The 26539-nt window shown below is 47.1% G+C and overlaps 1 protein-coding gene across 4 annotated transcripts in view; it reads right to left on the reverse strand.

The window, feature by feature from the left end:
- Nucleotides 1-13339: 13339 nt before the first annotated feature.
- LOC133112008 (GRAM domain-containing protein 2A) overlaps nucleotides 13340-26539 on the reverse strand; it is a 31272-nt gene continuing 18072 nt past the window's right edge. For 3 of the 4 annotated variants that reach the window (XM_061222672.1, XM_061222670.1, XM_061222673.1), the window contains 10 exons: nucleotides 25873-25930; nucleotides 24909-24981; nucleotides 23521-23624; nucleotides 22679-22777; nucleotides 21017-21088; nucleotides 20255-20317; nucleotides 18547-18706; nucleotides 16828-16939; nucleotides 15939-16046; nucleotides 13340-15132 (listed from right to left, as the gene is read on the reverse strand). In XM_061222672.1, coding sequence (XP_061078656.1) covers nucleotides 15129-15132; nucleotides 15939-16046; nucleotides 16828-16939; nucleotides 18547-18706; nucleotides 20255-20317; nucleotides 21017-21088; nucleotides 22679-22777; nucleotides 23521-23624; nucleotides 24909-24981; nucleotides 25873-25930 — 853 coding nt within the window. In that variant the 3' untranslated portion in view covers nucleotides 13340-15128. The remainder of the gene's footprint in view (nucleotides 15133-15938; nucleotides 16047-16827; nucleotides 16940-18546; nucleotides 18707-20254; nucleotides 20318-21016; nucleotides 21089-22678; nucleotides 22778-23520; nucleotides 23625-24908; nucleotides 24982-25872; nucleotides 25931-26539) is intronic. The other variant, XM_061222671.1, reaches the window with a different exon arrangement.

Below are 26539 nucleotides of genomic sequence, written 5' to 3' on the forward strand. Positions count from 1 at the left end.
GAGCCCAGCTCCTCTGGAGCCCAGCTCCAATTCCGGCACTAATTTCACAATCCTCTCATCAATACAGAGGCAAACCTTCCTGTTGGAATTGCAGTGCTGGGGGTAATGTCTCCTCAATAGGAGCACCCCCCCCTCTCCTTTTTAGGATCTCAGGTGTTTCACATCATCTCTTTGAAAGAGGAATGCAAGCCCTCTCCCCCCCCAGACACACACTGAAATGATCTACATATCCGGCCAAATGAAGAGGGTTACACAAATCTTTGATTTATCCCCAACGGAGGACTGAAAGACAGCTAATACCCTCCGCCAAGCCCCTGCTGAAGTGACTAATCACTCTCTGCTTGGAGGTGGCATCTTAAAGCCATGCCATCTAAAAACTGGCCACATTCCGAACAGTAATAAGAAAGAGATGCAAGAAAGCTCTTCAATGATACAGCAACGATCCACGTTCATAGGCTTTGCATGAGCAAAGTGACCTTCAAAATGCCCTTGAGCTTATTTGACTGTGCAGTGCAGAGCACAAACAGTGTCACAGCTCCCTGTCTTTGACTTACAGCCAGACTCTGGAAATGAATGTGAAGACATGACACTTTGTGGTGGGAGTGCATCTCGCCCCAAGGCTCTGCAAATGCACCTTATATTAATAAAAGGTAAGCATTCAATGGAAGGTCTTTTCTACAAACCCCAGTAATGCCAGACACAGATAGATAGCCTTTAGCACAGAGGGCTCAGCTGCTCTAAACATGTATGCCATTGATCGCCCCCTCTGCACAGCTATTTAAGTATACAGGTGTGGGTTTTTGGACCACACAGACCAGGCGTTAGACAACTCACTCTAGAAGGGGTTTGGCCTTTCCATATTCTGCCTGTGTCTTTCTGGATCCCCACAGAGTTAAAACACTGCTGCGCTTGTCCACTAGTGCCTGTGTCTGCAGTCATGAGTGCACAGCATGTCTGGAGGCCTTAAAGCAAACAGGACTCGAATGCACTTTCATTGTCGCTCTTGAGTTTTCAGTTTGGATTCATGCAGGCATCACATGAGACCAGTCAATTTTTAAAATTACAACACTACTCTCCACCTCCCAGTATAAACACATCGAAATGCAAATTTGAGCTGCCCTTCGCAATGTTTTGAAGAACACATCCAATGCCGAATTTCACTTAGGTCAGCTTTAAACTCGTTTGTGTGCTTTTGTATCCTGATGGAGTTTATTTTTCCACTGGCTGAAGCACTAGATCACTCTCCTCCCACTGGCTGGTCAGATGGGTCCTGGAGACAATCCACCATGAACAGGACCCAGCCACATTACTCAGCAGGCCAAAAAGACCTATGTGATATTATTGCGAGGAATCAAAAGGAAATCAATATTAAAATAGTACCAATCTTTCTGTAATTACAAGGTTTTCTGTAATTACATGAGAGAGAAAGAGCCAGAGAAAGAGAGAGACAGAAGAGGATAGAAAGAGGGAGAGAGGGAGACAGAAGAGGAGAGAGAGAGAGTGAACTTGTGGTTGCAATGGTACTGGAACAGTCTCAGTTATGGTGGGCCAGAAGGACTCCCTGTGGATGTGAATGAGAGCAAGGCTAAACCACAGAGAAGGCACCAGGAGACATGGTGTGCTGACCGTGGGGCGGGGGGGCAGGGGGGGGGTGAGTTCATCCTGGCATGAAGATCCAGACCATAGACGGTACTTTCCCTGCCTTCTGCACGGAGGAGCTCCCTGCCTCCTGGAACGCTTGCTGCTCCAGGGCAGGCCTTGGCCTCTCGAGGGGGCATGAGAATTGACGCCATTTCCAGTCACAGAGCTTGTTGAGATTTGTCTGACTTTCGACATCAGAGGAGGCTGTTTATCAAGGTGGACAAGAGACAGAGGGGTGCAATTTCCAGAAGCTCAGCCTCATTCCATAAGGGATAAAGCAGAAGCATTACATTGTTATTCTATGGACTAAGCAGTAGAGATAGGAAAGAGACTTAATTTAACCAAAAACAAGTGGATCTACAGTATCATACATGTAGGTTAACGGTGACTCGCTGACTGGCACCATTCCTTTATTTTGCTGTTGAGAGTAAGTATGGAAAGTCTCGGTCATTTCTTAGTAAGCTGTGTTGGTTCCTTCAAGGCAGGCTTCCATTAAGTTTTAAAAGTAGGATTTGGAGCAAGTCAATGAACATGATATTACACCAGAGAAGAAACTAAGGGGGAGACGTTAGCTGTTAGCCATTACTATAAGGTATGTTAACCATCCAGGCCCAAAGCTTCACCGATTTCCTAAATGAAGATTTCATAACCCGGCGCAGAGCTGAAACAGCTCAATTGCTGGGCCACAGACTTACAGAAGTGAGAGAAATCCCCCAGAAACAAAATGGTGGGTGCCAATCAAGCAAAAATCTGACCGTCTCCAGCTCCATGATAAATGCTGGTCCTTAGATGGGGGGCACATGTTCTCCTAATCGCTCTACCTTCAGGGCCTGGGTGCTTAATGTTTTAGCCAGTAAACACGGACAGCTGGACCCCGGCTGTGGCAGCTGTGCTTTCCTCATCACTGCCTTTCTTTGTTCCCCAAACATAAGAATAAAAAAGTGAGTAAGTCCTGGATCCTGCTTTGCATAAATGTTCTGACTCAAAAAAATCCCTAAATCAGTTGACATTGGGGAGATGGCGCCATACCTAGAATAGTGCCATGTTGCAAGTACATATTCTCCCAGGCTGCAAACATGAAGAAGCTATCATTAAACTATTATTAAAGAAGGCAGAAAAGATAAAATATGATATTTTAGTACATACAGTTATGACTCAATTTCTTGAAGTGCAATTGAGGTGTGCACATTTGTTCATTACCACTCGAGAGCCCAGCAGAAATGAATAATTCCACAAAAGTACAGCATTTACTGTAATTACTAACAACTGTGACATTACATGATTGGTTTGAGTGAGAGGGAGAGATTTCACCTTGCTGTCATGACATGTCTGTTGACACTGACACAAGAGCAGAATACTGAGGAAAGAAGATTTAAGTGAAGATTAGAAAATTTTGGGAGGAACTTCATGAGGCAATGGTCTCCAAATGTTTCATTTTTCCAGCTAGAAAAACACTTGTTTCCCCCTACAGTAAGTACATTTGCATGAAGAGCACAGTTTTGGGTCCCCTATTGCTGCAAGTGTAAATTTAAATAAATTGATAAAAACTGTATTGTCATATCAACATGTTTCAAGTGGCCACTTATTCACATAGGTGGAGCATTTCCAACATACATGAAAAGGGCATTATTAACAGAGCTTATTTATTTAGTACATGCATCTGCAGTACTATATAAAATACATCACACACAGCATAAAATACATGACACAACATAAATACATGACACACAGCATAAAATACATCACACACAAGATAAAATACATCACATACAGCATAAAATACATCACACACAGCATAAAATACATCAAACTGCTTCACCTTGCCTAAAGCCTCCACAGGTGGTGCTAATGAGCCACAAATAGGGGGCTGCAGGTTGCAGATTCATATTCTCAAGAGGGCTCCTGGAGTTTGTAGTCCGGTACCAGTAGAAGCCTGCGGGCTCCCTCCCCATGAAAAGCGTAATTCAGGCTGAAACCCTGACGTTCCCTGCAGACAAACTTGTGGTTCACATTAGGTCATCCCGATATCCGCTCAGGGAGAGGGCTGCTTCCAGCAACTTCCCAACTTTCCTCAGCTCCTCATCAACAACGCTGGACCTGGTGCTGAAATTGACTTTACACACACACCTCCTCTTCCAGTGCAGAACAAGGCAGAGCTTTAATGCAGAACACATTTTGGCTATGTGTTGGAAAGCCAGTGGCAAAATTCAATCCTTTTACCATCTATAAAAACTTCAAAAGAGTGACTGAGAAAACAAAATAAGGTAAACTGAACATTTCCAAGGCCATTCTGGCATTGGCGAGCATCATGTCGTCCTTGCCAAACTATGTTCCCAAAATCCCTTTGAAGAAACAAATCCTTCTCCACTATAAATAAACAAATACACTAAAGTATTATCACTGTCATGTCTTGGTCTTTTTCCACAAGCAGACCACAGCACGCCTCAAAGGACACGGTGTAAGAGGAGCCCACAATCAGCTGTAGACTGTACGTTGAGCGATTAAGGCATTACAACTACATTACCTTAATATAATAACTGCATCGAATTTTGGCAACTGTACTTTATGGAATCAGAGAGTAAGTGTTATAAAGCAACTACACTGGAGTAAGTTAGCCAACGGTAGTAAACAAAATAATTACACTTTTTTCTGGCTGGAAAACAATTAAGTTTCCATTTAAAGGGAACTTTACGGCACCTCCAGGGCACAGCGTTTTAACGGGGCAGCAGCGGATGGTCCCGGAGGATCCCGCAGTGGTGGAGATCATAAAGCGCCTCGGCGGGAGGGGGGGATGGACGGAGGGGCGGCGAGGGTGGGTTTCGCCCAACGAGGCTCCTTCTCCCTAGATCTAGATGATTGGGAAAATAAATAGAGCCGAAGCCAACGTTTACCCGCGCGCTGCGTTTTTGCGGCAGTGTGGGAGATATCTTCCCCGGTCGCAGTGTTTGCAGTTCGAGCCGGGGTGTCTGGACCGCGGCCAGCGGGGGAGGATGTGCGGAACACAGGAAGGCTTTTCCTCGCCCGCTCCGAGCCTGGCGGAGCGCTGGAATGTTGCAGCCTCTCTCCCAGACAGACGCACAGCCGGCGCTCCCCGCCCAACCCCTACCCCGTCCCCCGACCTCCGCGCCGGCCAGAGACACACTGTGCCATCGGAGATGGGGTGGGAGAGAAACAGATGTCCGTGCCGCCAGATTGCGCGCTATTAACAGAACAAAATGGAGATCGGTTTAAAAGGGGAAAAAATTAATAAATAAATAGAAAGCATTTTAAAACGACCGTGCTGGCACTCGGCTTTAAGCCACATGTTGGGGACAGCTTGCCTGTACTCAGAGTGCACTGCTGCCTGGCCTTGGTTTACATTATCATCATTCACTCAACAGACACCTGCACCCTGGGAAACAAACATGCCTGCATTCCACATTTACATCTAATGCAGCTGGGTCTTTAGGGAGATCACCCAGCCTGAATATTCATGGCCACTGACTTTCCCAGAGTTCAAACCTGCAGTCCTTTAGATCAGTTCCATAACCGCTGATACCCCCTCACCCATACTCTCATTCCATAATCTGTCTTCTACTCCACAGAGGAGAAACATGAGACGAATGGAGTGAAGTGTGGGGGCAATGTTCCTGTGTGTGTGTGTGTGTGTGTGTGTGTGTGTGTGTGTGTGTGTGAGAGAGAGAGAGAGAGAGAGAGAGAGAGAGAGAGTTATTATTATCCTGTTATTCTTTGTTCCACATGTTCCTTGCCATGCTTTGGCAACACAAGTGTAAATTTTGTCATGCCAATAAAGCACTTTGAATTTGAGAGAGGGGGAGAAAGAGAGAAAGAGAGAGGGAGAGAGAAAGAGTGTGTGAGAAAAATCATAAGGGGAAGAGAGGGAGAGAGGGAGAGGGAGAAAGAGAATGTAAGAGAGTAGGCGCAAGGGTAAGAGAGAGGGGGAGAGAAACAGAAAGAAAGAGTTTCATGGCAGAAAGCAACCCAATCTCCTCTGACGTATCGTGCCGATGGGTGAGAATCCAAGCCCGTGCTCCAGAGAGCCCTTCCCTCAGTGGCTCTCCGCAGGCAGGTTGGCCAATGAGCAGGGCTCTGTCTCTGTGTGGTCTGCGGGCTCCAGGTCTGGAAACGGCCCATTGAGAGAACGTCGAAGGGGAGCGCAGGTCTTTCCACTTACGTCTGCACGGTGCTGCAGAGCGGGCGGAGGCTGGGCTGAGTTTCAGCTCCCAGACACAGCCCACGCTGCACCTTCGGCCCGGGCCTCTCTGGAGCTCCTCGGAAAAACATTCCACGGAGCGTCGGGCTCCCAGAACGGTCGGCCAAGGGAGGCCGAGCCAAGCGGGCCCGGCGTTCCCATCTGCCGTCCTGACGAATTCCCCCCGCGGCCCGGGCCCCGTCCTCAGCCCCAGACCGGGAGAGCACTCCTCCAGACGGGCTGGATGCTCACGCCCCCCGAAGGCATCCACCAAATCAAACAGCTGCTGCAATCATTTTTCTTGCTCTAATTACTCCTGTCACATATTTAACATGGAGCAGCATTAAAGCGTTTTATCTGCAGCTTTAAGGCTGAGCGAGAGCCAAGTTATTTTCACGGCTTTACGGAAAACAGAATGCGGTTTAATCTGCCTCAAACACAAGCAACAATGAGATTGGATACAAAATGGCGGGGAGATTAAAGGGAGACGTTTATACATTTTGGAATGTGTGTCATTTCAATGCCTGTATAACGTGAAAAATTCAGGTAAACTGACACTCTTAGAAATGTGTGTCTGAAGATAACCAAAGCATACTCTTCGCTTCAAAAAGCATAAGGGAATCTCTTAAAATCTTCACAAAATTGAATTTATTGGTTGTATTTTACTTGTCTGCTTGTGGTTAGCAGACGCTGTGGTAAATGTGCAGTGCATATGTGGGAGCAGCCTGGCGATACGGCGTGTCTGAATGCGTGTGTCTGTTTCTGTGGAGGTGAGGTGTGGACGATGGATGGGCCTCGGAGTTTGGCTTCACTGTGTGTTTTCGTTCAACACCATTGAAACGCCTGCTTCTCCCAAGAGCCACAAATTCTCCCCGCCGTGTTGTGTTCCTCCTGCGCCGTTTGTTTGGACAGGGTTCGGTATGACTGCGGCCCCCCCCGGAGGACCGGTTAACGGTGACGGTCCGCAGGTCTCAGTTGATTTGGCGATGGGACTTCTGACTGTCTCCCCCTGCCCCTGACCCGTCCATGTCTGGATACACTTGGCTAGCTCTCCGCTCCTCCCAAAAACTCCCTCATCCCCAAGGAGAGAGCCATAAAGCCCATCCCTGGAGCTCAACAGTCCATTAGCCACCAGCCCAGGAATGTCCCGTCGCCGAACAACTCAAGCTGAGGAGCAGAATGTACTCTCAAGTGTGTGCTCACACTCGCCCCCTCTCAAACAGAGCCCCCCTCTAGTGTGCTCACACTCGCCCCCTCTCAAACAGAGCCCCCCTCTCTCTAGTGTGTGCTCACACTCGCCCCCTCTCAAACAGGACCCCCCTCTCTCTAGTGTGCTCACCCTCCCCCCCTCTCAAACAGAGCCGCCCTCTCTCTAGTGTGCGCTCACACTCCCCCCCTCTCAAACAGAGCCCCCCTCTCTCTAGTGTGTGCTCACCCTCGCCCCCTCTCAAACAGAGCCCCCCTCTCTCTAGTGCTCACACTCGCCCCCTCTCAAACAGAGCCCCCCTCTCTCTAGTGCTCACACTCGCCCCCTCTCAAACAGAGCCCCCCTCTCTCTAGTGCTCACACTCGCCCCCTCTCAAACAGGACCCCCCTCTCTCTAGTGCTCACACTCGCCCCCTCTCAAACAGAGCCCCCTCTAGTGTGCTCACACTCGCCCCCTCTCAAACAGGACCCCCCTCTCTCTAGTGCTCACACTCGCCCCCTCTCAAACAGGACCCCCCTCTCTCTAGTGCTCACACTCGCCCCCTCTCAAACAGGACCCCCCCCCCCACACTGCACTATGCCGTTAAACCAAACTCCACTTGGACAGATGCGCCAATTCAAGGGCTACGCTGTCGCCATGTTCCCTGGCCTGCTGCCAAGTGGTGCTCCAAACAACCGGAACCACACATTGCCTTGCGACACCTCCCAACACATCACAGCACAATGCACAAGGGAGCTGATGCAACGGGAGATGTGTGGATGGAATGCACTTTGCTTAGATTTCGTAACATCTTTGCAATGTTTGTTAAGACAGTTTAGACATCAGGCTGACTTAAGAGTCTCTGCACGTGAGCCTTGTGCAGAAAAAGCCTCAACACCTCCTCCATAATATACTGTTTACATGAGTATGAAACATGACTAATTTTTGCATTACACGTAGCATATAATCTACTTTTCTTTCAAGTGCTAGCATCAGCCCCGAATATTAACTTCTTGGGAAGCTTCTGACTTCGTTATCATTGCCTTAAGCTCCAGACAAACTGTTGCCTTTACTTCTCCGTTTAAACTTGTCTAAATTTGTTTCAGTTTAGCTCTGGTTTTGGCAGCCGTCAGGCACATCTGTTAAACACGACTGAAGATGATTTCAGGCTACAAGACGTTTCTGTTTAAACACACAGATCTGGGCAACCACGCGGCTCTGGGAGGGATTACATGGGCGAGGGGGGGGCCGTGGTCCTGGCATGGTGCCGCTGGAGGTCCCACCTGCGCAGTGAACCCAGGCTGGGCCACGAAGGCGTCAGAGGGGAGGGGGTGAGGACAGAGACCAGAGTATGGAGACTCACTCTCCCGCTCAGGTCCGTGGCTTTGAAAGGGTGTGGCTGGCGAAAGCGAGGGTCAGAGACTCAGGCAGTCTGAGCCTGAACCTGGCCAGGCCTGCCGGCCTACCTGGGAGCTAGTTATCAAAATTGAGGAGGGGGGGGATGGGGGAAGGGGGGTAATTATGAGCATTCCTGGCATTTCTCTGGGAAAGTCAGGCCATGACCCAGTTCACCTAAGAACCAGGTGTAGCTCTGCTCCTGCCGTCAGCAGATCCCCTCTGCCCAGACACGGCGTGGGAAAAGACTCAACGCTCCAGAGGAGGAACGCGCAACACCCTGCCACCTCCACAACTGCGGCTGAACTCAGATTCACTCACGCACAGAAAGTATCTTAGGGCTATGGGAAATAACCTAATATTTTCTATATTTTAGCATTCTTTGTGGTATTTCATATTTTACCATTTTAATTCTGCTGCTATCCTATTCTATGCAATATGCTTTTCTGTCAAATTATATTACGATTATGTCAGATATAAATGCATATTAATTTCATATGAAAACCACATCATGCAGTAATGACGGCCTTAGGGATTAACGAGAGCCAGCAGATTCTTCAGCCACAGCCCTGTTGCTTGGGATCCGCACAATGTCGCCATCTCCTGTCTACGAGAATAATTGCACCATCCCAGCTTTCTTTATTGCAGTATTTGGAGGTTTGCTGTTGAACCTCTGTGAGAGTCTAAAGTTTGTCCATCACCTTTCCCATGCCACTCTTGCAGGGCAACTTTGACCTCTATTAAACCCACACAATGGGAAGGCATTTTAAGTAACCACAGTGCATAGAAATAGTTAGCATACAAATAAAAGCAGAGCATATCTGAAGCGTTATCTCTGTAATTGTAAGGGAAACTGCGGTTTTACAGCCATGCAAACCCACGATAACTGTATTCGGTTTGGGGCAGACCTGTCTTTGGCTTTGTAGAACAAAGGTTCATGTCTTGCCGTCAAACAGGATCAGACATGCCCTGAAAATAGATTTTTTTCTATTTTCTTTTGACACATACTCAGCATTGTTCGGTGTTCCCAGAAAATGGGTTTGATTGATTTGAAACTAGAGTATGTTATTTTAAATGAACATTTTATCCACTACTTGGTTTAAAAAAAAAAAAAAGCGGCCAACTGCTTGTCCAAGTGCTGCTTGTAATGACTCTTCTCTTAAATATAGTACATAAAACAACACAGTACTGTCTGAGTAAAAAGTACCTCTGAAGCTGCTAAACAGACATCTTACCTCCTTTGTGCTGTAATCAAAACAAGTGCTTGAATGCTAACTGCTAGCCCAAGTCTATTTGGCCTTGCGCTAAGACCAAAGATGATAAATGCTTTTAACTCCATTGCCAAGTAAATGCCTCAGGTCATGTTATACTTGCAATGGTATTTCCACATGTTTCTTGGGTGAAAAGTTGGATTCTACAGAAATATAAGTACGTTCCCTTACAGAGAAAACACAAGCTGGCTGAAACCGATTTGTACAGCACACATTGAAACACTTTAACCAAAGACTTAATCCTTTAGTGATTCTCACCTGGCTTACACGGGCCACTATTCCCCACATCCAAATTTCAACCACAGACTAACTGCCATTTGCACGCCTCAACAAAGACGAAACACGGAAAACAAATTGTGCTCTGGAATCTCGACGTAGCAACGTTTATTTTTATTAACGGGCGGATTCCAAAAGAAACAGCCGAGCTTTTCTGTACATTCAGCTCTAAGTAGTACTTCTAGACGAGTGTTTGATAAAGTAGCAAATCTAATTAATCTTCTGCTCTTTATATTAATACAAAATATCCTGCCAAATCACACAGCAAAATACTAGAGTTCAGAAAGAATACCAACACTGCAGGAATATGTGAGAAAATTTAGGACAGTTTATTTACTGTTATCAGAGTCATCAGCTGGAGTAGAAAGGCTGTGTTTAGTCAGTTAAGTTGGTCTGTAGATTTATTAGGACAGGATGAGCATATTACTGGACCATAAACTCAGACCATGAAGTTGTTTTTCCAGCTACAGAACTAACATTCTTTCATATTGATTTGGGTTCATATTTGCCATTGGTGTTGATATTCCCATGAATATTAGTACTGTGAAGTAAGATATTATATTACCTTTGTTTATATTACATTTTGTAACAGACACCAGAAACTCAAATGTTCCATATAACGGCCTGTACAGTGTTTCTCTCAACACGTAGCCATGGTCAGAGGTGCATTACTGTAGATATTCACAGTTTGGACCATGACTCTCACATACAGGCACTGAAGGGCGAGGTTACCCAATATCCAAGCAAAGTGATTCCTTAACGGTGTGGAATGAAGAAAAAAATAAACACAGCTTCAAAATAAAACACGACCTGCTTATAATCAATGGGGTCTCCTGAAAGCCTGGAGGCTTGAATGATTCAAAATGGTGATGGTTATCTTGAAGGTTTTAATGCATCTCTAAAATAAACACCTTCACTCCTTTTGAAACTCCACACAAACTTACAAAATGCCCCCCATTCCCAATTACCCTCCCCTGCAGAAATGTACCTGGCAATATTTGCATCTTGGTCCAGTTAGGTTTGTCACTCAATCATCCCAAAATGATTGTTTTAAAGCCACTCCAAATACTGCCTTCAGAACTGCACTGAAAGAAGGTTATTTGTGTCATATCTCTGCCTATAGGCACAAATTCTGTAGAGTAGAGACTGTGATATCACCTCAGTGGTGCTCTTACCCTCCCCGCACCCGAAAAACAACCCTTTTGACCGGAATGAGAGACGGGCGGGAACGGCGCGTTCCCCAGTGCTGCCCTGACTGATGAAACCCATCAATACTTAATCACCCACAGCTGAGCCCTCCACCGACACCACTCCCATGATGCAGCTGGGCAGAGCGATGCGGTATGAGACAGCCAGAGAGATGGGGGTGTGGGGTGTGGGGTGTGGGGGGGGTTACTTTTCATGAATAAAAGCTGGGTCTGAATCGGCTGCGAGAGACAAACAAAGACAGCACTGGGAGAGACTAAAATCTGTTTTGCAGAAGAGAATTCAGCTCAGGCGAACACACACACGTGACCGGTGAGCGCATCACTGCATGTACACGCTGTTACTGAAGGTGACAGCCCTGACCAGGGACGTGCCCGAGCAGCTCCGCCCAGGGCACGGTGACGGGCCGTGTCATAGGTACACCGTCTTGGTTACAGCGGCACAGCGTGTGACACGTTCAGAGTCCCCACGTCTGTCCATCTCAGCCTGGGTAACACAAGCAGAGCCTTCCCCCCCGAAGAAACCGAATGTTTCCTTTACCCGTCCAGGTCCAGAGGCCTCCGCTGCAGCGGAGGCCTGGGAATCAGACATGAATTATTCATCTCTGCTTCAGAAAGCCATTAAACATGAAATCCCAGCGTGAACAAAGAGAAGTTTTTGCGGGTGGAAGAGAGGAGCCACATGAAAGCGGGCGGTGTGAGGGTACGGAGCGGGCCCTGAGCGAGCCGCGGTGCTTCCGCTGTGAGACGGGTGCACAGAGCGGTACTGCGCCCGAGACACTCAGGGGAGCCCCCACACCCCCGCCGTCTCACTCTGCCCGTCAGCCAGGACAGACCCACAGCACAGACTCCTGACTGAGTTACTGCTCCTTACAGGGGCTGGATGAACGCATGACCACACACACATGCAGACATATTTATATACAGCCCTGCAGGTATGCAAGCGCTCGTGCACACGCACGCACGCACACACACACACACACACACACACACACACACACACACACACACACACACACACGCACACACACACGCGCACACACACACGCGCACACACACGCGCGCGCAGACACACTCTCACACATACTCGCACACAAACACACTCACAGACAGACCACACTTGTGGTGTCTGCAAAGGCTGTATAAAAACAGACATGTACATATTTAAATTAAGATATACAGATAGAGATATTTTTGTTTGTGAAGTTTATATACATCACCACACATAACTCAGTAACTTTATATGGAGTATAAATGCTGTTGCCACTGTGAAAAGGCCATTTTTTTTGTCTCATGTCTCTGTCAACAGAGCTTATTCCTTTTATTTGAGTCAGCCCGTTTTAACAATACCTTCTAAGGAGCGTATTTGAGCGCAGTTAAAATAGAAAGATGGAACAAGCCTTTTACATTTTTAAGGGATGGGTCATTAAACCAACTTGGCTCTGTTGTTAATATTGAATTATCAAAACTCACAATTTATTACATTACAGCTGTGCAGTTCGTACACAGGGTTATCAAACCAACTTTGTGAATGACGCTTAAAGAGAGCGAGTGTGTGTCTGGAGGTCACACTAGGAGAATTTACAGTGCGTTCTCATCCGGCTTTTACATCAATATCCCACTCATCCACAAATGCGCACAAAGCTCATGTGGGAACTGCTGGAATTATATAACACAATAATATTATGTAATAGAGCACTGCACTCTTTTCTCATGAATGTTTGCACACTGTGGATAGTTTGGTGTAGAGCTCCTGCCAGGAAACAAATCAAACCACTCTCATTGTCCAATATCATTCATATGGATCTCCAAGTGTACATGCAGTAGAGCCATAAAAGTATATCTGTATAAACAATGGGTAATACTTCACTTGAAGCCCTCGCCAAAAGACTTACATAACACTGACGTCAAATGACATAAAACTGTCATAATTTTATGGCTAAATGTCATACTCTGTAAGAGCAAAATCTGTCATAACATTTACAAATAAAAGTATTCCAGTTGTATGACATTTGACATAACTTGACATCATCTGTTACGCCACCTTTGACAACCGTTATGTAATGCGTTCGCCTTATGGCGAGGGGTTCAAGTAAAGTCTTACCAGATAATGTACTGTATATGGGCAGAATAATGTTCATTATAGTGTGGGAGACACACAGAAATACAGAAATACCAGTGTAGAAGTTTTATTAGTCACTATTGCCTTACAGTCATGTGCTGCTGCAGACAGAACAAAGCTATCGGTAAGAGTTGACTGAGTCACACAAACGTCAGCTTGGACTGGCGCCTGTCCTATTTTCGATACAAAAAATCACACAAATAAATACATACATACAAACAAGGTTACAAAGCATACTCTACTCATCTCAGCTCGCTATAGTTCTATACTTACACTCAATACTTCAAGTGGACATTGGTTCTCTGAAATGTATTAAGAAACAACTCCTATGTAATCCTGCCTGCTTCCAGACTGAAATGCCGTAATAAGTTTAAAGATCACTACGCAGCTAAATTCCTTCATCCCAAGAGGACCATAGCAGCCAACACCAAAGACATAAGCCCCATACTCAATCAACTCAATCACTAACACTCCTGGTAGCCCGTCTCACTCCAGAACAGCAGTAAGATTACTGTGGTTTCATCTGCTAAGTCATTAACCATGACTTCCTCATTCGGTCCATTTTACGAAGCGCTTTTACCCTACATAATACATGGATAAATTCAGTCTGATGTTACTCAAAGCTACATCTAGCTAACTCCTCAGCTGTTTGACAGTATCTATGCACAAAGCCAGAAGTGCCCCCTTGACGTGGAACACCTGTGCATTTGCCAAGAAAGGTACAGTACCAAGATAACTGTAGTAAATTACCTAGAAACAGCATTTTCTAGTAAAAAACACAAAATGTAAGTCAAATAATATTATAGGACTTCTGAAATTTGTGAAATGTGTGTGTGTTTTAAATGTTCACACGGTCTTGGCAAAGTGACCCCTTTCAGTAACTGTGTAGTATACTGGTACCGTAACACAAACAGGGTCGTGGAAGAAGGTTTTGAGAGAAGCGGTTAGCGCCTGGGACTGTAGCGCGTCACTGAAGCCGTTCAGGACTGAGGCTTCTCTCACGATTGTCCAGCAGGGGGTGACGCTGCTCTGTGCAAATTAAGAACCGAATCTTCCGGCGAAGCGGGCCCCATTCGGGGAACCACAACCCTCCTGCGCACAGCGGGGGCGGGCGGAAGATTCTGGAACATCGCTCCATCCTGACGTCACTCAGCAGCAAAATCACAGGCAGTGGATTTAAAACGTGGCGGGTGTACGATCCCAAATTCCGTGCTCAATTCCTCTTCCTAAATTGCCAGAAGTTGAAAGGTCTCTTGCACCATTGTAAGGGCTTCCTGAAAAGCCCCTGCGCTGCAGTGTAGAACACACCCCGAACCAGAACAGGGGGCCTCAGTCTCAGCCGTCCATTGACTTTAAGTGTGCTGGTAAAAGGCTCGTTGACATGTTAGCCGACATCTTTGCTCCTCTGACGTTTTGAAATCAGCCCAGTCGCTGTGTCCTACGCTGCTGGGGCTCCTCCGGGGTGGGGGAGAGCTACCGGCCAGCTCACAGTCATTCAATGACTGTCAGACCTCTGAGAACATCACACCTTCTAGTAAGTTCTAGCGGTGCTTCCTGTGCATGGTGTGCGTCAGTAGTCTGGGCATGGCACTGCGGGGCCGTGGCCTGTTACGGACGTGACTAGATCGGGCGGTCTTCTCTGGCCCATCCACGACTCAGCTCAGCTATTGCTCTGCAACAGAGCTGCACCGGCATCCTCAAGTCACAGTCTACTGCTGCATCTTTAATGCCGGAAAACAGCAGGGGAGCTCGCCGTGCACTATGTAAAATTGTCAATAAATAAGATGAGTTTGCCTGGCGCGGAGGCCATCGCAGACTGGAATGTGGACTGGGGGCAGGGTTACCTGGAAGGGAACAAACACAGATGTTGGTACAGAAACCGATCCAGAGGCTGGAAATGTTACATTACCAATGGCCAACGCATGATTGCTTTTCCACTCACGGCACAAATCTCAATCCATCCATCCATCCAAAACTCTAAACTTTACCAACTTTTCTCCTCTTAAGCTTCACTTAATTCACTGTAACAGGGCTGGGAGAGGATTAGTGCCAAATGGCATTTTTTGCATTATATTAAAGATATACTAACCCTTTCAGTCCCAAGCATAATGACTGTGAAAGTGCTTTCTCAATTTTCTCAGCCAAAGCCCCATGAGAATTGGGTGGAGCCGCTTCATATTGGCCTTGGGGCTGAAAGAGTTAACTGGACACCTCTGTTTTGCGTATCTGAAAGCAGGAAGTGCTGCGGTCTGCTGGCGGCTGACAGAGGAGCTCTTGTGCGGAGGTGTCAGCTGAGGACAAGGCAAAGGAGCTCGGCCCAGCAGCCGCACGCCAACACGACACCCTGGCAGGCCTGAGCTCGCCTTGGCCCAGGAGAGAGGGGGGAAGAGTGGAGCGCTGTCCTGCTTGGAATGAGCCCACAGGAGGATGAAACGGCTAAAAAGGCAGAAACACGCACCGCACGCAGATGGCTGCTGTGCAGGCAAGCGTCACGGTGACTGGACTGTGCCGTAAACACGGGGAAGGGGAGAGGGAATCGGAGAAGCGCCACAAATAGCCCTCTCCCCTTCGGCGCAGAGGAGGAAATGAGACTGCTCCCTGCCTGGCTAATGACGGTGTGAGGGGGGGGGAGCGGGAGGCCAGGGCTCACCTCTCTCTCACAGGAAGCGTGGGGTTGGTGTTCAGGAAGGACAGCTGCTGCTCCAGGCTGCAGACGCGGAAGGCCAGGTAACAGGAGGACAGGATCAGCAGGATGATGCTGCAGGACAGAGCGGGGCCGGCGTCAAAACAGTGCCATGACACGGGGACTGCACGTCAGACAGCACAGCCATTTAATCAGCACAGAACGGAAACACACGTAGGTGGTGGTGGTGGGGGGGGGGTATCACTCTGATAACACCGTAATTAAAATAATAAAAAAGGAAAACGTATCTTTGACAAACTGGACAATTGCTGTGATGAATTATCACCAACAGAGCAGTCGTTATTTGTGCCACTAGATGGCAGTATTACAACGAGAATGGCATGAACAAAAAAGATAATTCTGTGTCAAGCTTCTGCTGTTGGCACATGACAATTACTCAGAGGAAAAATCAGATGATTAACAGACCTTTTGCTGGTAAAAATAAGTTTCAAGTTCAAAACATATTTCTCTGCCAGTGCAATTAATTGCCACTCAAATACTTAGGTGGACAGAACAAGATATGTGGGGTACAGGAGGGGGGCAGGCAGGCTGATCAGTGAACAGCCTTGTGGGATACAGGAGGGAGACAGGCAGGCCGGTCAGTGAATGGCCTTATGGGATACAGGAGGGAGACAGGCAGGCTGGTCAGTGAATGGCCTTGTGGGATACAGGAGGGAGACAGGCAGGCTGGTCAGTGAATGGCCTTATGGGATACAGGAGGGAGACAGGCAGGCCGGTCAGTGAATGGCCTTATGGGATACAGGAGGGAGACAGGCAGGCTGGTCAGTGAATGGCCTTATGGGATACAGGAGGGAGACAGGCAGGCCGGTCAGCTGAAGGGTGTGGCATCACTCACAGCAGGATGAAGAACTTGAGCAGCTGGTACTCCATGTGGCCCAGTTCTGGCACCGGCTCGGTCAGGAGGATGGTCTCTGTCTCCAGAACATTCTCTGCAGAACACACAAAGCCTACGCAGGTCAGCCACGACACCAAGTTCAGCTGTGAACCCTAAAACTAATCCCACTGCCAACACCAACACTGTGTTACCCTAAAACTAATCCCACTGCCAACACCAACACTGTGTTACCTGAAAATTAATCCCATCGGCAACACTAACCAAAATAATTCTGCTCCCTACTAAACTGCAACCATACACTGACCAGCCCCCGTTTTAGGTCACAACCACACACACACACATTACATTACATTATTGGCATTTGGCAGACACTCTTATCCAGAGCGACGTACAGTTGATTAGTCTGAGCAGGAGACAATCCTCCAGGAGCAATGCAGGGTTAAGGGCCTTGCTCAAGGGCCCAACGGCTGTGCGGATCTCATTGTGGCTACACTGGGATTCGAACCACCGACCTTGCGTGTCCCAGTCATTTACCTTAACCACTACCCTACAGGCCGCCCCGCACGCACGCACGCACGCACGCACGCACGCACGCACTCTCCTTGGTGTCCATTTCATGAATGAGTCTTGATACAGGGATTAGGCTACACCTGAGATTAAGGGGAGGATATGACAACCCTAGATTAAATAATCCACAGAAATAGGGCGTACAGTAAACAACACTCCTAGATTAACCTCAGATAAAAAACAATGGCAGGTTTTTTTTTGTTGCCATTGAACAAACGGCGAACAAGACTACAAGGTTATCAGGGATTCTGTGGATAGGGGTGCAGGCTATCACCCTGAAAACAGATAGCTGTGCAGCCTTGCTCATCAGCATGCGACACAGCACATACGCAGGGTTAGACCGCACCAGAACGCCCAGCCCATCCCCCAGCACAGGCAGAGAGAGCGCGGTACACGTGAAAGCAGGATTATCCAACAATGATGAATGTTATACTTAATAATAATGAACCGCTGTTGTGTTCCAACAGGAGAAAATCTCCAGATCACGCGAAATCCCCCATTGCATAAGTGCATCCGTCCAAATGAACCCCTCGGGGGGGGGGGGGGGGGGTCGGGGGGATTACAGAAGCAGAAGCACGTCGGGGGGGGTGACAGAGGACAGGCAGGGGTGGGACGTTAGGGCACTGTGGAGGTCTGGGGACCAGACAGGCTGATTAAAGAGGAGACATGCTTATTTGTCCCCCAGACTATTTCAAACATTTCCTTTCCACAAAAGCAAATCCAAAACAATCCCACCAGTCAACAGGTTTCCCCATTCAAAGCTTCATGTAATGCTAAAGAGGAAATGGGAAATTGGACAGGCTAGAACAGTAGACTGCAGACAAGTAGATAAGATGAATAGATTGGAGACCGCTTGCAAGGTCCACTTCTGTTTAGAGGATATTGCAACACTCTCAACAACAAGACAAAGTGTTTTATTGAATGAAACTTGGGCATCCTGTAGGACACTAGGTCAAAGGTGCATGACTGGGACCCAGATGGTTGGTGGTTCAAGCCCCGGACCACAATAAGGTCCGTACAGCACAGCTATTTAACAAATATTTTTTGATATTATTATTGACTTCAATGAAAATAAATAAAATAAACAGAAGCACACAAGCTCAAGCACTGCCCCCCCTTCCCCCCCAGCAGCCCACGGCAACGCTTCCTCACCTTCCATTGGCTCGTCGGGCTGGAAGGGCGTGTCCACGGCACTCAGGCTGCTGCTGGAGTTCCCCAGGAGGTCGGGCAGCGAGGACGACACGGTCGCCACTGAGGGCTTCCTCCGCCATTTCAGGACCGGCGGGAACTCGTCTGGGACAGGGAACTCGTCCTGCGGCCGAGACAGATTCGATTCAATTCGATTCGATTCGATTCAATTCATCAATAGCAAGCACGTCAGGTAAAACAATACGACCAGCAGGGAGAGAAACTCTCAAACAGAGGCAAGAAAAAAAACTCCCCAATGGGAAGAAATCTCAGAGAAACCCGACTAAAGAGGGGGAGCCCATCCTCCGCTGCCCGGCAGGCTGTGAAGGTGGCTCTCCACAGCTGACCATCAAAGCTTGCCAGCTACATCTGAATAATTGTGCAATTATCTAAACTAGAGCTCACTAGCCATGCAATCATTTGCGTTGCCAGACCCTGCTGCCACATGCAATTCTTGGAAGAGAGACTTGATTTTTCAGTTCACCTCTCAGGTTGACTAGGTATTGATTGCTTTTGTATAGAAACACAGGAAATTAGGTCAAAGGGTCACTAATGAAATGGCTATGGGTATCGCATAACATAATGCACATGCCTTGTTAATGTACAACAACAGCATGTTTCAAAGGATGTAAAGACAATTGTGAATTGCATAACATGAATTATAAAATTGTGAATTACATAACATATGAATTATAAAATTGTGAATTATATAACATGAAGAACCTTATTTCAGCTTAGGACACTGGAAATGTTTCATTGTAAAGTGTCTTGTATTAGTTAATCCCTTACAAGTTACTATCATGGGTTAAAAGAACACTTTTGGATTCCAAAACATCCGTATATATCACACAATAACAGAATAAGGGCCAGGTGATACACTTCTGCATAATTAAAGTAATGGAGGGGATATTTTGTTTATGTAATTTAAAGGTCAGGGCACTGTTTTCATTGGAAAGTGCTTTGTGATGAACATGACCTTTAGCAAAGACAGAAATGAGAGAGCAAACAGCCCCCAGCACACACTGAGGGGGAGCACTGATTGGCTCTGCAGGAATAGTAGGACTCCATTACCCCATTATCCACTCATTACACTGTGGGAGGAAGGGAGAGCTATTGAAGGCCTGTGGTATGGAACAACAGTCTGGACTGGAGCCTTATGCTGCAGCTACAACAGGGCTGCACCACTCCGGTCCCCGAGGGCCGGTCTGCACACGGGTTTTTGTTCCAACCAATTGCCTTGTTTTTCATTTGCTCTATAAATTACCCTGGTTCAAGCCTGTACTTGAGCAGAGCAAAATCATTAGGGTATAGTCCGCAGCTGGGACTCATACACATGTCAGATAAGATACGATTGAGTCAATTATATAATTAAGACCAGAAGTTGGCACAAAATCCTGAAACGGATCTGCCCTTGTTGTGCACCCCTGAGCTACAGGCATCTCCCTCCTCTGAGGGACGTCAGCGACCTATAAACACACAACGCCCTCGAAAGTAACGGCGGGGTCACCGGGGCAGGGTCAGGGTTCGAACGCAGTCCGGACGTTTCCGGCAGACCTCCGGCGGGTCCGTGTGAAGCAGCAGCGGGTAAACAGACAGCGGCGCGATGTTGGGCAGCAGCCGCTCCACCAGCAGCTGATGACATGCGCCAGGGGGTGCGGAGTCCAAGGCTTACCAGAGATAAGGAGGCCGGCTCCTCCAGGAGCTGCTTCAGACTGAGGCTCTTCTTGCCGTTGACCTGCGAGGCAGGCAGGAGTCAGGAGTGAGGCCGGGTGTTTATCACAGACACCGCACACACGGATCAGATACAGCCTACTGCAGTGCAGCATTAATGCTCAGGGAGCTGGACTTGCACGGCTGAGGTTGTGGGCTCAGTTAGCAGGTCGTCGCGGTCCCCCTGAACTAGGTACTTAACCGGCACTGCCTCAGTAAAAATATCCAGTAGGATAAACCGATGTGAACAAGACTGTACAAGACACTCAGGGGAAAAGCGTCTGCTCACTGTCTCAAATGTAAATATCACCTGGCACATTTTCCACAGGTAATTCAGATGGTTGGAAGCTATGTGCTAGGCCAAATATCAGAATATGCAAACCAGGAAACACTTTGTGAGTCCAAACCAGCATTTGATACAATCCAGGAGTTGAATATCTGTTCAGATTATATAATACCTCCGGCTGCAGTCTGTTTAATTTCCCACACAGAACAAGCATTACCGAAAACACAAATGAAAATGACATCAGAAGACAGGACTGGAAGTCACACGGAACAGTCCCTCTCTATGGCCGTCTTTCCGATCACTGACACAAATACATGTGCTGTGTCTTACATGCAGAAAATATGCAGAGACTAATCTCTTGTATTTAACCCTTTATGATTGGAGGAATCATGATGTCAGTGTGAGGGGGCCCAAAGGAAGAAGGGAACAAGCTCTCACCTGTAGGTGTGTGCATATCCTCCTCAGCACGTCATACACACTGTCCCGGGACAGCAAGGACACAAACACATACTGCAGGAGAGGAGAGGAGAACACGTCAGCAGTTACACACAGACATGAACATGCACACAGACTCTCTCTTACATGCAAACACACGCTCACACAGACACACTCACTCTCACACTCACTCTCACACTCACTCACACACACACACTCACACACACTCACACACACACTCACACACACTCACACACACTCACACACACTCACACACACTCACACACACTCACACACACTCACACACACTCACACACACTCACACACACTCACACACTCACACACACTCACACACACTCACACACACTCACACACACACACGCACTCACACGCACTCACACGCACTCACACGCACTCACACGCACTCACACACTCACACACTCACACACTGTAGGAGAGGGGAACAGCACTATTACATGGACATGAACACTCACACATACTCACATGAGCATGTGGATACACAAATGCAATTGTTGTATCGCTACTAATATTTCTTTGAATACCATTATTATGACTATATTACAACTAAAAATAACAATACTACTTTGCCTGTAATGATAATAATAATAAAGAACCTATTTTAAAAAAGAAAAATAAATAAATCTGTATTTAGATGAGTCTCTCACTAATCCATACAGCAAACACAACTTTTCTCACTTTAAAAAAAAATCATTGAATATCATGCAAGCCGCAAGCTTTAATTTGCTCTGGAAGCAAACTCCACTCCAGGTGATACACAGCTGAGCTGACAGCCAGCAACTTCTCCTCTCACCACGTAAAAACCATAAAACTCCTATTAAAGACATTTGTAGCCACAGTACTTTGACAAAGCCATTGAGTTGGTGTTAAATTCCACATTTTACTGTGGCCTTGAAAGTAGAAGTTTTCAACGTATTATCCACACAGTAAATAACCTTATCAGCAACATATTATCCACACAGTAAATAACAAAATTATGAGCAAAGAAAAGCGATAAGGAAAGCAGGCAAAGCAAACTAACATGCAGTGATCGAGTTCACACACTACAGGTGACCGGCTGGCTGTATTCACGTGAGCCAATACTTATCAATACCTGAAGCAACCATGACAGTGACCTCATTTTTTCAAGTCTACATAAACGCGCTCACTGTCATGAGAGCTTCAGGTATTGATAAGTATTATCAATATCATGTGACTACAGATAGCAGGCAATGTGAGAAGATATTTTCAAAACTTTAGACAGTTTAAATACGACACATGTCAGGAAAATAAATATACAGACAGATTTTTTGCTTAAAAATGATCGAATTCAAAAAATTTCTAAATGATTCAAATCAGCCAACGGTAAACCATTCCCTTTCAAACAGGTGCTTTGTTTAAAATGGGAAATGAATGGACATAGGGCTTCAGCTGTGGCACGGGGGACAAAGGCATTCAGAATTCAGAATGGTTTCTTGTGCCTTCTCTAGTAAAAAAAACAAATGCAGTCTGGAGGGTCATCCAGTCAAAACTTTACAACTGAAATGGAACAAAAACTGTGGTGGAGTGAGCTCGATGCCCTGCTGTGTTGCTTCATTCCCAGAATGCACTGGCACTGAAGGGGGGGGGGGGGGAGGGGGGTCATACCTTCTGACTGGTGTCCGTGGTGATAGCCAGGCCGTTGGGCACCAGGCCTGCGGTTTTGTGCTTCTTCACCAGTCGCACGGAAACCACCGGAATAGCCACCTGTGAGAGGGCAGGAGAGCGCAAACATCAGTCCTGGAATCCCGGGAACGCATCCCGACTGCGTGGGGTTCGACTCTGCCCCCCCACCCCCACCAATCCCTCTCCCCCCGACCCCACCAAAGGCTTCCGGGCAGAACTCAAAAGGTACAAGCAAACAAAGCCAAAAAAAAAGAGGGAAAATATAAGCGTCTGGCCCAGCTGAACGGTAAACACGGGCGAATGATTATGGGGACCTGGACTGGGGGCCACACCGGGCCCTGCAGGGCAGGACTGACACTGCTGAGCAAACACACCAGGCCAGCTCACCTTCTACAACCACACAGCCTTCACTGCAGCAGGGCACACTTCAGAGACCAGCTTCAGACTTTCCAACAGACAACTCCAAAACCATGTACAGATATATGGATTTAAATATTCATAGTGATGTTTTATTTGCTGTATAAAAACTTGATTTGAAGCAGTGTCTAATGCAAAATGAAGGCAAATTTCCAGGGACACTAAACAATGAAATAAAACCAATCTGATATTTGCAGTGAACCTGATTTATGTTTCAACAATTCTGTGCACAAAAATATGCTGCCAAGATTTCAAACATGGCCATGGGCAAAACTGAGTGTTACCATGGGAGAGAAAACCCAGTCTCAGAGCCTCTCAGTACAGTAACTGCTGTATGGCTGAATCCAGCAGAAGATAAATGGAGGAAGGCAGAATGAACACCCCCGATTGGCACCTCGAACCCTCACCTTAATGTCCTTGCCAAACAGGTTGGCGTAGAAGCACAGCCAGTTCCTGGAGATGTAGAGCCGGCCTTGGAGCAGGATGTCCCGGAGGAGGGCACAGGAATACACTGAGCGGGGCAGAGAGAGGCAAACACACGCACGGATTACACCGAGGAGAAGGGGTTCTGCCGCAGGGCACTGCTAAAACCGAACGGGATAACAGCCAAATCAAAACCACCTCACAACTTAATGAGTTCTGCACAAGTCACCACACGCACCTGTGGGCTGTTTACGGACACAAGCAGAACGCACAGGTGGCAGGCAGTCAGCCAAGCCAGCTTTAAGAAGGAATAATTAGCTATAAAACTTAAAATAATTCCAACTGGCTTTAAAGTGTTATTTGATAATGCCAGAACTGGATAGAGCCAGAACGCTACCGTGGAATGTGATCCCGCAATACCAGTGAAACAGCATTAAAATGTACATCAATGTCAAATCAAACGGGTTGTGCCAGAATCTGTTATGGTCCAAGGTATATTAAAACTTTATTATGTTGTTCATCGAGTAATAAAAAAACGTGTATTTACATTACTAATTAACTCGGGCACAGATATGAGGCACCCGTTGGATTGGGCTGTTATGTCGCTCACACAAAAATGACAACAGAATATGAACACTACCGCACATCACAATCTCTGGGGCGGCAGAAGTACAGTAAAGTACAGCATTTAAGCAAAACAAACCAATTTTCCGCCAAGGGGATGTATCAGCAGACGAGAGGCGATAAATTAATGAGCCCCGTGCGAAGCTGCTCAATGCCAGCTGTGTAGGTGCAATGTCTAAAAGTACAGTCCAACATTGCATCACGTTTACGGTGCTGTTTTCCACAATGACAGTCAATGCAGTAGCTGTATATGGCAGTCCTGATGAACTCATAATTTAATTATGCGTTATCATCATTTCAGATACATTACAGCATGTGCTAAGTGGGGAGTAAGAGAGCTTCACCACACCGGGGATGATCATCAATGAGTGCACAAATCAAAGATGCTAAATATCAGATTTTGTGTTTGTTTTATTCAATGCTTTTAAAGTTTTGAGATGCTGCATACACACACAAATCCAAAAGGCTACACAGTGGTTTCAAGGCAGACCATTAACTTCCCTCAAACTGAGCATACTCTATAATTCAAGTAATTCAGCAACCACAGATTTTCACATTTGTTCATTTTAAAAGGTTCAAAGAAGGGGAATAAGTATTTTTTAACCTGGTTTTATGAATTGAATTAACATACATCAATCTGAATCTGGCCATTCTGAACAGACTCACAAATACAGTGACCAAAAACATTTTTTTTAAAAAGACTAAAATGAAAGTAAATCTGCGTAAACACGAGCCCCCAGCCACTCACCCTTCATGAGGATCTCCTCCTTGGGCACGGTCTGGAACAGCTTGTGGTACTGCGAGTTGTACTTGCTGACCGTCTGAGCGGAGGGAAGGGGGACAGACATGAGAGAAGCCACCGGACACTGCTGCACCCCCGCCCTGTCGCTCAAGGGGCTACAGCTCTGCAGGAGACCCAGCATTACTGCCCCAAAAACCAGCCTTCTGAGGAGCAGACACCCCCCCCCGCCACGCTGTCAGCCGCTAGAGCGAGCTCCCACCTCCCCGCGCTAGCGCTGGGAAAAGCACAGCCCGTACACAGCGTCAGCACCACCCCCGCTGTGGTTAGCGCCTACGCAAGCCTTTCTGTGGAGCCTGTGAGCTCCTCTCCCTCCCTCTGCATTAAAAACATACCTCAGGCCACACCGTCCTATAAGACAGGAGCTCGTCTTAATGTTTAACAGTCACGTTGTGCAACTGAACCAGTGGCCGACCTCACAAATTTAATGACTTTCAAAAAGGAACTTCCCGGATGAATGGTTTTGCGTTTTTTTGTAGCACCTTGTTGAGATTGCGACGGTATCTGTTATCACAGGGTGCAGGGTTGGTTTCATTCGGGTAATGGAAAATGTGGTGTGTCACACTAACATACTAACTGAAGGTGAATCACCAGATTTCAGCTACTTTACAGCACTAATATTTTACATTGGGGGTAACTGGTTTGTGTTTGACAGCACTGACACCAAATATCTCTGATAAGATGTTCCTCAAACCCTGAATATCTGACAAATGAGAGTCATCACTGAGTGTTGGGTATTATTCTGGCAAAGGGGGTCCTGTCTGTCGGTCCAGTAATATGGTTTCAGGGTAACAACCATCGATACATCACACCAGAGAAAACTGTGGAGGAGATGGCGCGGTATGAGATCCCTGTTCCTGTAGGTGCTCCAGCTGGGACGCCTCAGAAGCAGAGACACTGCAGAGATACTTACTGAACCACGGTAGCATTTCTTCACATCCTCGTACGACAGGTCATCGATGAGCTGGATCCTGTCAACAACATGGCAGGTGGTTAGAACTGCACAGCCAAACAGCTTATGAACACTTGGGAAGGACCTGCCAGAAAAGCCAGGCAAGAGAGAGCAGCATCCCACTCTCTTTTACAGATGAAATTGGTAAAACAAGCATCCAGTGTCTGTGCACACACACTTGCACACGGGAGCACACACGGGAGCACACACACACCCTCACCAACACCCACACGGACCTCCAGTGAGGATGTGGAATTTTAAAGGAGTGCCTACGCAAATTTCTGGAGTTTCCAACAGGAGGTGGAAACAAACATTGGTCTCCTTTTGCATGCCACGGGCCTCTTCCCCCCCGAAGCCCTGGAGGCTCAGAGAAAGGAGCTTCAGCACAGCCGTGATTTCTATGGTACTGCTAACACTAATTCTACTTAAGCAAATGCCTCAGCGCTACAAATATTTGACTGTAGCTTCCCTCTAGTACACCTGTAGATGGAGGCTTTATGCCAAGATATTTTCAATCTTCTCAGCCTGGTCTTAACTACAAATGGCATGCATGGATCTTTTCTGAATGTAGTTACTGAACTGGTTAGTTATATATTCGCATTCGTTTTTAAGGGCTACAACAAGAGCA

Source organism: Conger conger, chromosome 15, assembly GCF_963514075.1.
Source record: "Conger conger chromosome 15, fConCon1.1, whole genome shotgun sequence".
NCBI lineage: Eukaryota > Metazoa > Chordata > Actinopteri > Anguilliformes > Congridae > Conger > Conger conger.